Source organism: Tachypleus tridentatus, chromosome 13, assembly GCF_004210375.1.
Source record: "Tachypleus tridentatus isolate NWPU-2018 chromosome 13, ASM421037v1, whole genome shotgun sequence".
Classification (NCBI taxonomy): domain Eukaryota; kingdom Metazoa; phylum Arthropoda; class Merostomata; order Xiphosura; family Limulidae; genus Tachypleus; species Tachypleus tridentatus.
In genome coordinates, this window is record NC_134837.1 from 125,817,709 (window position 1) to 125,832,583 (window position 14,875).

The following is a 14,875-nucleotide window of genomic DNA, read 5'->3' on the forward strand; positions in this document are numbered from 1 at the left end:
TAATCAGTAAAACAACCAACAGAAAGTTCTCGATATTTGTCTGATTTATATGGTTATAATCAGTGAAACAACCAACAGGAAGTTCTCGATATTTGTTTGATTTATATGTTTATAATCAGTGAAACAACCAACAGAAAGTTCTCGATATTTGTCTGATTTATATGGTTATAATCAGTGAAACAACCAACAGTAAGTTCTCGATATTTGTCTGATTTATATGGTTATAATCAGTGAAACAACCAACAGAAAGTTCTCGATATTTGTCTGATTTATATGGGTATAATCAGTGAAACAACCAACAGGAAGTTTTCGATATTTGTCTGATTTATATGGTTATAATCAGCGAAACAACCAACAGAAAGTTTTCGATATTTGTCTGATTTATATGGTTATAATCAGTGAAACAACCAACAGTAAGTTCTCGATATTTGTCTGATTTATATGATTATACTGCCGACAGTAATACTTGTTACTTGTTAATCTCTGAGCGTTTTCCAGGAATTAATTATTCATTAAAAGATCAGTACATATCTTTAGGTAAGGCCCTCGAATTTATATATCATTTGAAAGCATACCGATTGTTGTAAACAAATAAATGTGAAGGACATAAAATACAGTGGTACCTCGGTTCTCGAACGACTCCCTTCTCGAACAATTCGATTTTCGAACATATTGTTTGAGAAAAAAATGTCTCGGTTGTCGAACATAAACCCGGTTCCCGAACCAAGCTGTCGTGGCCCCTTCGACCATTTTCGACCCACGCCAAGCTTGCCCAAAACATTTTACCCGCATCTGTCGCTCAGTCCACAACCCCGCTAAAATCTGCTGTGAACGTTCTCGTTTTTCTTTTTGTGGTTTTTCTAAATATTCTGATTAAATAAGCCACCATGGGGTCAAAGAAGAATAATGAAAGCAGCAAACCAAAAAAAAGAGTTGTTTGAGCCACAATAGAGGTGAAAAAAGATCTCATAGCGAAGTATGAGAGTGGTGTTCACGTGTCTGACCACCTTGCTACACAGTTTGGTATGGCGAAGTCTACAGTCTGCACCACACTGAAAAATAAAGAGGTCATTAAAGGAGCTGATGTTGCAAAAGGTGAGACAGTGCCTACGAAACAAAAATCATAAACAATGGAAGAGGTAGAAAAACTGTTGTTGATTTGAGTAAACGAAAAACAGTTAGCTGGTGATAGCATTTCTGAGGCCATCATTTGTGAGAAAGCAAAGCAGTTGCATGCTGACCTCCTGAAAAACATCTCTGGAACGAGTGCTGATACAAGTGATGCCTTTATGGCTAGTAGGGGTCGTTTGAAAAATTTAGGAAGAAAAATGGCACACATAGTGTGTAGAGACACGGGGAAGGTGCCAGTTCTAACAAATACGCTTCTGATAAATTTGTTAGGGAATTTTAGGACTATGTAGAAGCTAAGGGTTTTATTCCCCAACAAGTGTTCAACTGTGATGAGACAGGCCTCTTTTGGAAGAAAATGCCAAAGAGGACCTACATCACAAGGGAGGAGAAGTCACTGCTAGGACACAAGGCAATGAAGGACAGGCTAACTCTATTGTTATGTAGTAATGCAAGTGGGGACTTAAAACTTAAGCCTTTACTTGTGTACCATTCTGAGAATCAGAGGGTTTTTTAAGAAAAATAATGTCCTGAAAAGTAAACTAAATGTCATGTGGAGGGCTAACAGTAAAGCATGGGTAACCAGGTAATTTTTTATGGAGTGGATCCATGAAATGTTTGCCCCAAGTGTAAAGAATTACCTCACTGAAAAACAGTTGCCACTCAAGGCCCTTCTTGTGATGGACAATGCACCTGCTCACCCACCAGGCTTGGAGAACGGGTTGGTGGAGGACTACAGTTTCATTATGGTGAAGCTCTCGCCCCCTAACATGACTCCTCTCATTCAGCCCATGGACCAGCAGGTCATATCGAACTTTAAGAAACTCTACACCAAAGCACTGTTTCAAAGGTGCTTTGAAGTGACCCCTGACACAGAGAGTTCTGGAAAAATCACTTTAATATTCTCCATTGCTTGAGGATCATAGACAAAGCCTGGAGGAAGTGTTTTTGAGGACCATGAACTCAGCCTGGAAGAAATTGTGGCCAGACTCAATAGCAGATAGAGACTTTGAAGGCTTTGAGGCTGAGCCTGTTGTCGAGGATATTATCTCACTAAGCAAGTGTATGGGCTTGAATGTGAGTGGTGATGATGTGGAGAAGTTGGTGGAAGACAACAACACTGAGCTCACCAAGATCTTCAGAAGGAACAGCAACAGAAGGCAACTGAGGAAGTGTCTTCAGATGAGTTGAAGGGAAGGGAGGATGTTCCTAGTTCACTAATCAAGGAAATGTGTGGAAAATGGGAGAGTTACAAAGTTTTGTGGAAAAATTTCACCCTGACAAAGCTGTAGCAACCTGCAGCCTAAACCTTTTCAATGACAATACCATGTCTTACTTCAGAAACAAACCTCATTAGACAAGTTTTTAATGAGAAATAGGTCCAGTGAGTCTCAAGCAGGTTGTAGCGCTGCAAAGAGACAGAAAAGAGAAAGAACCCTAGAAGGAGAGTTACCTGACCCTCAGATTACGAGTTGAGTGCCTTAACCACCTGGCCATTCGGGGCCTAAACATTTAGAAAGTGAGAGAAAAAAATCATTTCTATATTTTCTGTGGAAAAGTAAACCTTAAATTATATAAGTTAAACTGAACACAAAAATCTTGAAAGTACTATATTAACTTCATAATATCTAGTAAATTGAGATTTCGGTAAAAATAACAAAGTAATGGAATATATATATATATATATACGTTTGAACCTCATGTATTCGATGAATTTATATAAAATCGTATATTAGCTCAATACGTTAGTTTCTTTATTATAAGGATAGTTGGAAATCAATAGAGAAAAAAAAGGTTTTTTACGTCTTGAAATTCTTTAAAAGGGTTTAAAAAAATTTTTGTACGATAGATGGGTTGTATCGAAACATTTGTGGACAAGTCTAATTTATTATAAAACTTAGAAATATTTTACAAATATCGTTGCATTCTCTGACGTAAAAGCAGTTCAGTGTTCTATTTACTATATCTACTTTATCTTACGCAGTATTTCATTACTAATCCTGTAGAGGGCGTGCTAGTAACTTACGTTTTTTTTTTTTTAATTTCGCGCAAAGCTACACGAGGGCTATCTGCGCAAGCCGTCCCTAATTTAGCAGTGTAAGACTAGAGGAAAGGCACTTAGTCATCAGCACTCACCGCCAACTCTTGGGCTACTCTTTTACCAACGAACAGTGGGATTGACCGAAATCTTATAACGCCTCCACGGCTGAAAGGGCGAGCATGTTTGGTGCGATGGGTACACAAGCACATTTTACCAAACTTGATCTACACTCAACATCTTATTTGTTTGTGGTAGAAACGTCAAACTAGTCAGTTTCAGTAGAAACAACTATAGCTTTAATAAATAAAAAAAAAAAAACACCAAAATGTTTGTCGTTAAGCGCAAAGCTACACAATGTGCTGTGGCTGCCACGGGTATCTAAACCCGGTTTTTAGCGTCATAAGCCTTCAGACTTATTGCTGAAACACGAGGAGAAGGAATGGGGTCAATAAAACTTTAAATGTAAATTTCGGGATATACGTTTGGTACGACGGGGCTTTGAACCCGCGCCCCTCAGATTAGGAGTCAAACGCCTTAACCCACCTGGCCAATTTATGTTTCTATCCACTTGTTAATTCGTTAACAATGTGCGTTTGTGTTTTTATTATAGCAAACCTACATCGGGCTATCTGCTGAGTCCACCAAGGGGAATCGAACCCCTGAATTTAGCGTTGCAAATCCGTAGACTTTCCGCCGTAACCAGCGGGAAACAATATCAGGTTTGCAAGTTAATGTTTGTTTTTTCGTCAGAGGGTATCTCGTCCCTGGTGGCTCAGCAGTAAACTCAAAGGTTCTTAGCGCTAAAATTCGAGATTCGATTCCTGCTGTACGCACACAGTAGCTTCAACAGATTGAAAATTTTGTGTCATTAGTAGGGAGCCAACCACCCCTGATGGTTCAGTAATGAACTTGAGGGGTAATAGCGCTACAATTCTAGGTCCGATCCCTCCTCTAGGCACACCGCAGATAGTCCGTCGTACAGTTTTGCTGTTAAAATAAAAACAAAAGATGACCGGAGTGAATACGTGTAGTTTTATAAGTCGTATGAAATTTGATGTATATGAAAGTCGCCATGTCGCTTCCTTTGTGTTATTTGTAAACCTAATTCTTTGATGCAAGCTTAATATTACTATATCAACACTTATAATTGTATTCGTCCATTAATTCGTTGCTATTTACGCAGTATTTTTATACCATTTCAGTTCTAATATTATTTTTTTAAATAATTACTGCTGCCCTTAGATTACTAGTAGAGCACCCTAAGCACCTGGCCGTGGCGGGCCCTTATGAATATCAGTCAAAATTCACAAAGAGAGAGAGAGAAGAGAGAAAGAACAATAAATTGTGTATTTTAAAATGGAGTTAAAATGTGTTTTTGTAACTTTGCTATAAGGTTCAGTACATGTATTGCGTACGGTATCCAGAACAGCTTAATAGAAATGGTTGGTCGTCACCATGGCAACAATCAATGAGAAGAGAATGAAGCAGGAGAGCTGTATGTGACAATATAGCTATTACAATGTTTACACTTCATGTGTTTTATCTCACACATGAGAAAACTATGTGGGAAATATTTGTTGCAGTAGTTTTTAAGTTCTTTATCGCTAGGCTAGTCACACAGAATACATGAAAATCTATTTAAGTTGCTCGTATTTACTATCGAATAGAAAAAAAAACACACACTAAATATTGATGTGTATGAATACTTAGAATATTGGATTTCCTGATAGACCTATGAAATTTTAAGACACTAATATTTTTATCTGATTTTTTTCGTTTTGATTTAGCTCTCAACTACACTTAGATACGAAATGAAAAAACAACACAAAAAAAAGCAAACGAGACGTTGATAATACCCAAATTAATTTCAAATATGTTTTTCGCCCGATTAGTAACTTGAAAGCTCGCGACAATAAACACGTGAAATTATCTTAATCTAGTTTCACCTCGTTTTTAAAGGTTAACACGAAAGCAAAACTTAGCACTTGAATATAACTTTATAAACTTGTTTTTGTTTTTCGAAAAAAGGTTTTTTCCTAATGGTAGAAAAATAATCAAATCCGAAATAAAAATATTGAAATTAATCTGTTCAATGTGACGGCTTGGTATGGCCTGGTGGGTTAAAGCGTTCGACTCGTAATCTGAGGGTCGTAGGTTCGAATCCCCTTCGCATCAAATATGCTCGCCCTTTCAGCTACGGGGGCATTATAATGTGACGGTCCATCCACTATTTGTTGGGAAAAGAGTAGTCCAAGAGTTGGTGGTGGGTAGCGATGACTAGCTGCCTTCCTTCAAGTCTTACACTGCAAAATTAGGGATGACTAGCGCAGCTAATCCTCGTGTAGCTTTGCGCGAAATTTAAAATACAAACAAACAAACTGTCGAATGTGTTCGCAATCACAGTTAAGATGTATTTTAAAACCGTTTACCATAGAATCCAACACCTCTTTAAATCTAATTCTGTTTCTTTATTACCGAAATTACTGGCTTATACGTGTAGATTTGTTTGCTATTTAATTTCGCGTAAAGCTACATGAGAGCTATCTGCGCTAGTGAAAGCAGCTAGTCATCATCACCCGCCACCAACTCTTACGTTACTCTTTTTACCCACGAATAGTGGGATTAACACCCCATATTTGGTGCGACGAGGATTCGAACCTACCACACTCAGATTACGAGTCGAGTACCTTAACCACCTGGCCCTATACGTGTAGCTGTCCCTAAGTTTAACTAGAAGGAAAGCATCTATTCAAAAGTATCTAAGGTCGCTCTGGGGCTACTCTTTTCTCATCGAATAATGATATTTGAATGTTACTGTTGTAGTGCACCCACGACCCCAAAGTGTCGATTTTATTTGTTTGTTTGTTTGTTTGGAATTTCGCGCAAAGATACATGAGGACTATCTGCGTTATCCGTCCTTAACTGTACAGTGTAAGATTAGAGGGAAAGAAACTAGTCACCACCATCCAACACCAACTACTGGGCTACTCTTTTACCAAAGAATAGTGGGATTGACCATCATTTATAATGTCCCACGTATGAAAGAGCGAGCATGTTTTGGTGTGAGGAGGATTCGAACACGCAACCCTCAGATTACGAGTTGAGCGCCCTGACCACCTGGTCTCAACACATTTAACGATATTAAATTGTCAAGACGACGTATCGAAAATCAAGCTATCGATGCATCACGTTCGTTATAAATTCAGGTGTAAAAGACCTTTTGCCTTTAGAATTTGAGAATTTTTCTTGGAGAATAAAAATATGAAGAACAGAAAATTTTCAGAATATTAGGGCAACCTACAGAAAGTCTACTAACAGTTCATCTAAATTTTAGTTTGAACCAAAAGATTAGACAGTTCCAATACCATTGTTATAATTGTAATATTTCTTCTGGAAACGTCACCCTAACAATGAACAGAAGTTTAACCCCATATAAAATACATTCAAGTTTAACAAGACACTGTACAACAAGTGTATTTACTGCTGTATTTACCATCGCCTCTCCAAATTTGGTCCGGATCCAAATCCGGTTCTTGATCACTTTGAGGCATTGTTTATAATGGGAACACACGGCATTTCCACGGTTTTTGATTAATGACTCTGTAAAGTGTCACTGGTTGTGTACCAAAATTCATGGGTATATTATAGTTAGGACTCTTTATCATACTACAAAAATGATCTGGATCTGTGATCATTCTGGATCTGAGAAAGATTTTCTGAGTTTTCGATGGTGAAATTTGACGTTACCCATTCTCGAGAAGGAGCGGCAGAGCGAGGCTATGGAACCTGATTGCTGTTGTTGGTGGTATGCTTTCCAATTAACTACAATTGCATTATTCTAGAAAACCGGAGATAAACTATTTATCTACTTGGTTTATACTGTCCACAAACAATAAAGTGACTATAGAAGGTGATACTTGTCACCAAAACGATTTAATATTAATTGTAATTAACACTGCAGAGTTGTAGCATTTATTCTGGTGCAAATTATTACATAATTGTGAGAAGCGATGTTTGTTGATGTGTGTTGACTCCTGACAGAAGTGATGGGTATATTGCTAGTTGACGTACATTGACTCTTGACAGAAGTAATGGATAGGTTGTTAGTTGTTGATCCCTAAAGGAAGTGATGGATATATATTGTTAGTTGACGTGAGTTGACCCTTAATAAAAAAACAACAACATAGATATTGTTCATTAGTCTTAATTGACTGCTGTACAGATGCTATTCGTCGGCGTCCGTTAACTCCTGACAGAAGTTCAGGGGACATAGTGGGTTGATTCCTGACAGATCTACCGGAGATATTGGTAGTTAGCCTGCATTGACTCATACAGAAGTACTGGAGATACTGTGCGTTGACACCTGACAGAAGTGCAGGAATATTGTCTGTTTGTGTGTGTGTTGATTGCTGATTGAAGTATACTAGACATTTTTGTTGACGTGAATTGGCCTCTGAAAGAGGAACGGGAACTATTATTTGTTGGCATATAGTGAATTTTAAAAGAATGACGAAACGTTTCAAGACATTCATAGTTAAACAGCATATTTAATGTCAGCTATGTATAACATTTGACAAATTTGTAATTCTGACTGTTTTATGATCGTCTAACGGTTTTGTAATTTATTTTATTATATTTCAGATATACTTTCCTTTCATAACTATTACAATGTTCTTGCAAATTTTTAACTTGATCTGTATTAAGGCCGCGAGGTACAATTGAAATTTGTGGTGTGTAATGGTGAATGTTCCTAACTTCTGATGCCTTCCTTGTGAAAGTTTCAGAAATCTATCAGATTCGAAATTTTCTGTTATCTTTTGTTTTGACACTAACATTTGATTTTTTTTCCTTTCCTTGTTATAGATACCAGCCACTGGAGCAGCGCTAAACCCGGCTCGATCGTTAGGCCCAGCTTTCGTGATGAACAAATGGCCGCATTACTGGGTAGGTGTTTTTTACACCTCTTTTATTGCAAGCAGTCAATTGTTGGCTAACATTTTATATCGTATTTGAAACATCCATTTTGGAGCTACGACAAGTTGTAAAACTCGCGAATTCTAGGAACTTTTCTTTCTTTTGTAGCAGTAGCAAAAGACGTATTGAACAACAATACCTCTTAGGTTCATCGTTTGGTAGGTGGCGCCGTACTGAAATTGTAATTTAATTAGAACTCAAATTACACAGAGCAATCGAATAGAATGGTTGTAATTCAAGATAGAAAAACGTAATTTATTTCCTCGTCTCTTGTCAAGATTATTAATGGTTAATATCGTAGACAGATTTATAAAAGTTTAAAATGTCTTGTAACGATTTTTTGATGAATTAAATTCAAATAATTAACGATGTTCCGGAAGTTAAACCACGGTCCGTGTTTCCTCTTGGGGAAAGGCTCTTAATAAGGGCAAGGTGTGGTTCAAATTATAGGCTCAGTAATGAGTATTTGATACTAAATAAATTTAAAATGCCACCTATGTCATTTTGTTTCCATGACCTAAACAACTTTATATCAATTCTATGGTTTTTGTAACCTGAAACTTTAGATTTAAATTACTAATTATCAGGCATATTTTTTGTTGTTTTTACAGAGCAACGTAAGGTTGCAGTAGATAATTAAAAGGAGAAATACGCTTCAAATCTTAGCGTTTTTTTCTTGCAAATCTGGATTTTTTACACACACACACACACACACACTCATATATATTACAACCATAAACTTTTCAAGCCATAAACCAAAACACATTAACATGAAATAATATACGCTGGATATTTTTTAAAAATGAATCCTAGGCTTTGGAGGTGAATGAGAAATAGGACCCACATTGCAGTGGGGATACACCGTATATCAGTCTTAACCTCCAATTCGCTAGTCACACATAAGAAAATTAGAAATTAGGAGAGCGAGATGTCGGTGCTCAAGCCCACAATCTATATCACCCTTCACTGTCTGTAAACAGTTGTGAGAAGGTGACTGCTCTCCCAAGTTAAAATAAGAAAAAGATAAACATAAAAAAATGAGAAATAATAAATAAATAATGAAAATAAGGTACTATCTCCTGACTCCAATATGGTAGAGACACTAATTAACACAACATCAGTAAAGTGATAGTTTACTGTGATTGTTGTACTTTTATATGCGGCTTAAGGTGTACATCCGCCTAAAGTAGAGCCAAGTTCTTAAATGACCTTATTTTTAACTAAAAATAAGTTCTAGAATTTTTTATTTTTTTTTATACATACACTTTATTCCTAACTTCGAAATAATCTCGTAGAAAACAAGTTGTATCTCACCGTTTAAAATAATGGTGATAAAAAATAAACAAAGAACCCGATTGCTGTCGAATAAGCGTTACGTTGTTTGAATGCTGCATTAACATTCTCTGCCTCTCAGAAAGTTCAAATATTGAGATATCTTGTCATCATCAACTTCACTGTTTTATCTGAATGTTCTTATCCTCTCTGAAATTTTTCTTTGTACCACCTGCTCTTTTTAACCAACCAAACTCCAGTGTCATCGTAAGAACTTTCTGTAATTTCCCAAACCTGCAACGATGAAACTATGGGCCATCTGGTTTTTAGACATTACTTGTCTTTCGATCTATCTACGTTTCGAGTTTCTCTTTCTTCTTCCAGATGGTGATGACACCTGCCACATATTGGTTAAGCGATTTATATATTAATGATTCTTTGACGTCGGTAAGTATAGTTTACACTAATAAAAATAGAATTTCTGTAACTCTCACAACTGGCTAGAAGATAAAACAAAATCTATTGAAAGACGAAATTCTGAACTAAGGCCATGGTTGTATCCTATGTCATACAATGACTGTCAGGGCGTGCTATTTCAAAATGTTGATATTAATATAAGCTCTGTTTGTCTCTCTTTTGTATATTAGATTAGAGATTAGGTATATTGGGACATTAAAACGTTTGCCAGTTGCGTAGCATGACCACATGGTTCTCACTTTGTTAATCGTATACTGCTGTGTTTGTAAAGGCATATCACTTTAGTTTGTACAAATCACATTCAGAATTGCAAAATTTCATAAAACAAAACAGGAATCCAAAATGAATTTTCTTTCTTTGTCTCACTGCTTTTATCTTGATTTTTTGAAGTTAAAATTATTATTTGTGTAACTGGCTTAAAAAAAAACAGTCAATAGGTGCCTAGAATTTCCTCGAGATGAAAAAGATAATTATTTAGTAAAGATACATGAAAATAGAGCAGTCATCTCGAAATTTATATCAAACAAGCTGAATGATTGACATATGATGCAAAATAATCATACATTTTTCTTCTCAAAATTATATCTAAGTAAATGTTTTATGAACGTACTTTTCTAAGAATTAATTATAATCTATTAATAATATATTGTATGGAGAATGACTGTCACACTTCTATAATTCCAGAACATATTTACGTGTATTTTGTTATCTCAATTAAGTATTGCTTGGTTTACATTTTTACTTCTCTGTATCAGTGGCGGCGCCACTGCTCTATATTCTTAGTTCTGTTCTGTTCAAATTTTATTCTTGGTAAATAACAAATGATCGAATACTTTCAGGAAACCACATGTGAACTTTATCGTTAAGGGCTCCATTAGGTGAACCAACGCTTGTTATTTATTTAACGAAATTACTGAGCAGGCAGAAAGGATCTAGAGATTTATATGCAAAAACGGCTCGTTTGGGTTGAGAAAATATTTTACATAGAAGAACGAACAACGTTTCGACCTTTTTCGATCATCGTCAGGTTCAGGATCTAGAGATTGTAGAACCTGCACAATCGAATACACTTTAATCTATAAAAACAGTTACAAATCGCATTTTAAAAATTGTAATTAGCTGAACGGTATAACATTCATAGAATCAATACACAGTTGACACTCCTCTAACTCTTCTTTATGGACGTTTGTGTTTATTTGTTTTCTTATAGCGTTATCTGCAGAGTTTATTGCAGGGAATCGAACCCCTGTTTTGAGCGTTGTATATTCATAGACTTACCGTTGTACCAGCGGTGGACAATGAACGTTCTTAAAGCCTGTAATGTTCTAATAGTTTATTGAACGGCTATATTAATCACAATATTATTCATATGAACGTAGTTAAAACCTGTAATGTTGTAGTAGTTTGTTGGATAAATATATTAATCATGGCATCATTCATATGCTTTTATAAAGTATTTTCCTGCTATCAATTATATTAAAATATAACTTGCCATTTTGTTAACGAATATACAGATATCCGTCACTTATACACAACACATCGAATAATTCCAAGCGTTATTTTAATGGCTATTGTCTTGTACTTTTTCCATTAATTTTAAAATTAATACAAATTAATTTGTATGATTATAATTAATGAATGGATTAACGAGATTCCCACTGTCCCTATCTACTATCTACCGAAACCACAGCCAAGGAACGTGCTTGGAGAAATCAGGACTAGAAACGTGGACCATGCGGTCCGCTCTCCGCTTCACCGAGTCAGTAAAACTTTTAACGAGGTATTCTCGTAAACAGAACAAATGTGTCTATAAAATATTTGTGAATATACCATTTTTAGGCTAGACGTGCATTGGCTTAAGTTTAACTTACTTTTGGTGTGGTACTTCTCATAAGAAACTTCACTTTCAATTTTGATTTTAGATAAATGTCATGGTGCGTTGAGGCAGACAGATGTTATTCACCATAACTTATGTTATGTCTGCGTTATTGACGTGTTTTTTTTTAACAGGGAAAAAAACATTATGCGATGTCTAGCTAAAAGAGACAATATGTCGCTGTACGAAATTTATCTTCTTCCTCAAATTTGAAACAAAGAAAAAAAAAGAGGTATGATTCACACACGTATAATTGTGACGGAGGCGTGACACAACACTTACGTCATCTCTTAAGTCCCGCCCTCACTATGAAGTCATGTTTGTGTTTCAATAATGGTCTGTTTTTCTTTTGTTGCCGTAATTCGTTTGGATATTATTAACACTGCAAAATTGTGTGTAAATGAGTTGCTTCTAGAGTGGTATTGCGTTGTGATATCGACAATGAACATTTCTATGGATTTTTGACTCCTATTGAATTCATCATATAGTAACGTAAATTAATTTAGATATGCGAATAGTATTATAACGTTTCACCTAATGCAACAGTATGGTGTATTTAAATGGACTCGAAACTCAATTGATATTATATACGATTCATCATTATATAATACAAAAGACCTAGCTGTATTTATTTGGTCCCAAGCAGAGGGTACAGCCAATCAAGAACGAGGAATGTATTAGGCAATTACGTCACAGTGCACATTTCGAACAATTATAAGACACGACTTGGAAAAATCACGACAGAGGGCAACTTTTTTGTATGAAACATGTGTAAAGTGGTTCTGTGTAATTAATTGCGAATCTACTTTTTTATCTCGCACAATCTAAATTTTTTCTATTGGAAAACAAATAATTATTATTTGTTTGGAAATTTGTTGTGGTTGAATTTTTTGCGTTAAACTATGCGAGGACTATCTGCGCTAGCTATTCCTAAAGGAAAGGCGGCTAGCGATCACCACCCGCCTTCAACCCTTGGTGGCTACACTTTTACTAATGAATAGCGGGATTGACCGTTACTTTATAACGCCCTCACGGCTGAAATGTTAAGCATCTTTGGTGGGATGAGGATTCCAACCCGCGAACCTTAGAATGTGAGTCGAGCACCTTAATCCCCTGGCCATGCTAGGCCTATTTTGAAAATTAGCTCAAAATTAAACGAGAGATATCCGTCCCTAATGTTGAACAGAAGACCATAGAGAAACAGCTGGACAATACCATCCACTGTCAAATCATGAGATACTCTAATTGAACACTGGGATCTTACCTTTATTCTTATAATGCACCCACGACCCCAGAAGTAAGAAGAGTGTTTTTTGCAGCAATTGGATTCAAAAGAATTGTGAGCACTCGTATTTATATTAAAACATACTAACTAGAAGGCCACGCCCAACCCGACAGCGAAGTAATCCGCTCATTGCCTAAATATGATATGTGGTTGTTTATAGATGACAAAATTCTTTGCAGAACCTTTATACAACAAAGAAAAAAACTATCTGGAAATAAGCTCCCTTCACCGAACGTGAATCCGATGGCCAGAGTTCTAATAGAGGTTGGATTGTAGCACTGAATTCGTTTTGAAGAGGGGACGTAATCCTTCCAGAAACGCTAGTTAAAATAATCACATATAATGATCGCCACCGATACCATATCGGCTGGCCAGATGGTTAAGGCACTCGACTCCCAATCTGATGGTCGCGGGTTCGAATCCCCGTCGCACCAAACGTGCTCGCCCTTTCAACCGTGTGGGTGTTATAACTTTACAGTCAATCCCACTGTTCGTTGGTAAAAGAGTAGCCCAAGAGTTGGCGGTGATGACTAGCTTCCTTCCTAAATTGGGGACGGCTAGCCAAGATTGCCCTTGTGTAGCTTCACGCGAACTTTAAAAAACAAACAAGCTGTATCCAGTACCAATAAGGCCTTTTGCTCAATAGAGTGGCTCTTCGGACCAGCTGGAATATGATAGATATATTTATAAAGATGTGGCCTTAAATAACTATGTCACAACACATCAGAATTAGGGATAAATGTTTTTAAAACTGTATTACTTGTTTGTCAAATTATTTTAATGAAATGTGTTATTAAATATTATGTCTTAAAATATACTTTGGCTAAGTAATTATTACTATTAATACTTTAATAAAGTTTTATTCAGGAATCCTCTTCTTTTTTTCATGTGCAGGTGTACTGGTTCGGCCCCCTGGCGGGAGCTATGGTAGCTGGTTTAATTTATGAATATATTTTTGACACCAAGAAAGCTGCCAAAACATTGAAAGAAGCCTTGGACGAAGTCGACAAAGGTAAAAACAATATATATCATTAAAGAAAATATTTTCACTATCTGTTTTAAGAAGTGCGCTGGCTCTTGGATATAAAAAAAGAAACCAAAGATTAAGAAGAACTCTTAACATTTTTGTTGCTGTTTTTTTTCTGTAGACAAGGTCTGGTTTTGCATCACATTCGGTACATTTTGTTTACTGGATTTCGCGCAAAACTAACTCAAAGACTACTTGCGCGATGCACCAAACTCTTTCCGAAGGTACAGACCCCCCAAGTTAAATCGTCGACTACGTAAAGGGGGTATATTCTCCTTCAGCACAAGACTTTGGACGACCTCAGATACTTTTACTTATCAAAAGTGCTCAAACCCACCCTAACCTGGCAGGTGGTATCTTTAGAAAACGATTACCAATATTTCACTACCGACGACATCCACCAAGCTATTGAAATAACCACACATTCAAATATCCACCCGGTCCACTTAATAACATCGAGAAAACAAGGGTCGGGTCGCCTTCGCATTTTGGTAATAACATCTAAACGGACAGCAGACTTTAACACGGAGGCCCGGCATGGCCAGGTGCTTAGGAAGCACTCGACTCGTAATATGAGAGTCGCGGTTTCGAATTCCCGTCACATCAAACAAGCTCGCCCCTTTTAGCCGTGGTGAGGTTATAACGCTACGATCAATCCCACTCTTTGTTAATAAAGAGTAGCCCAAGAGTTGGCGGTGGGTGGTGATAACTAGTTGCCTTCCCTCTAGTCTTACACTGCTATGTTAGAGACGGCTAGCGCAGTTAGCCCTCGTGTAGCTTTGCGCACATTTAAAC

General features: G+C 36.7%; 1 protein-coding gene across 1 annotated transcript in view; it reads left to right on the top strand.

Moving 5' to 3' along the window:
* Positions 1-14,875, top strand: part of LOC143239083 (aquaporin AQPAe.a-like) — a 76,400-nt gene that overhangs the window by 51,833 nt on the left and 9,692 nt on the right. Inside the window, exons 3-4 of the mRNA XM_076479886.1 lie at positions 8,033-8,113; positions 13,948-14,065. Of these exons, the coding sequence (XP_076336001.1) occupies positions 8,033-8,113; positions 13,948-14,065 (199 nt within the window). The remainder of the gene's footprint in view (positions 1-8,032; positions 8,114-13,947; positions 14,066-14,875) is intronic.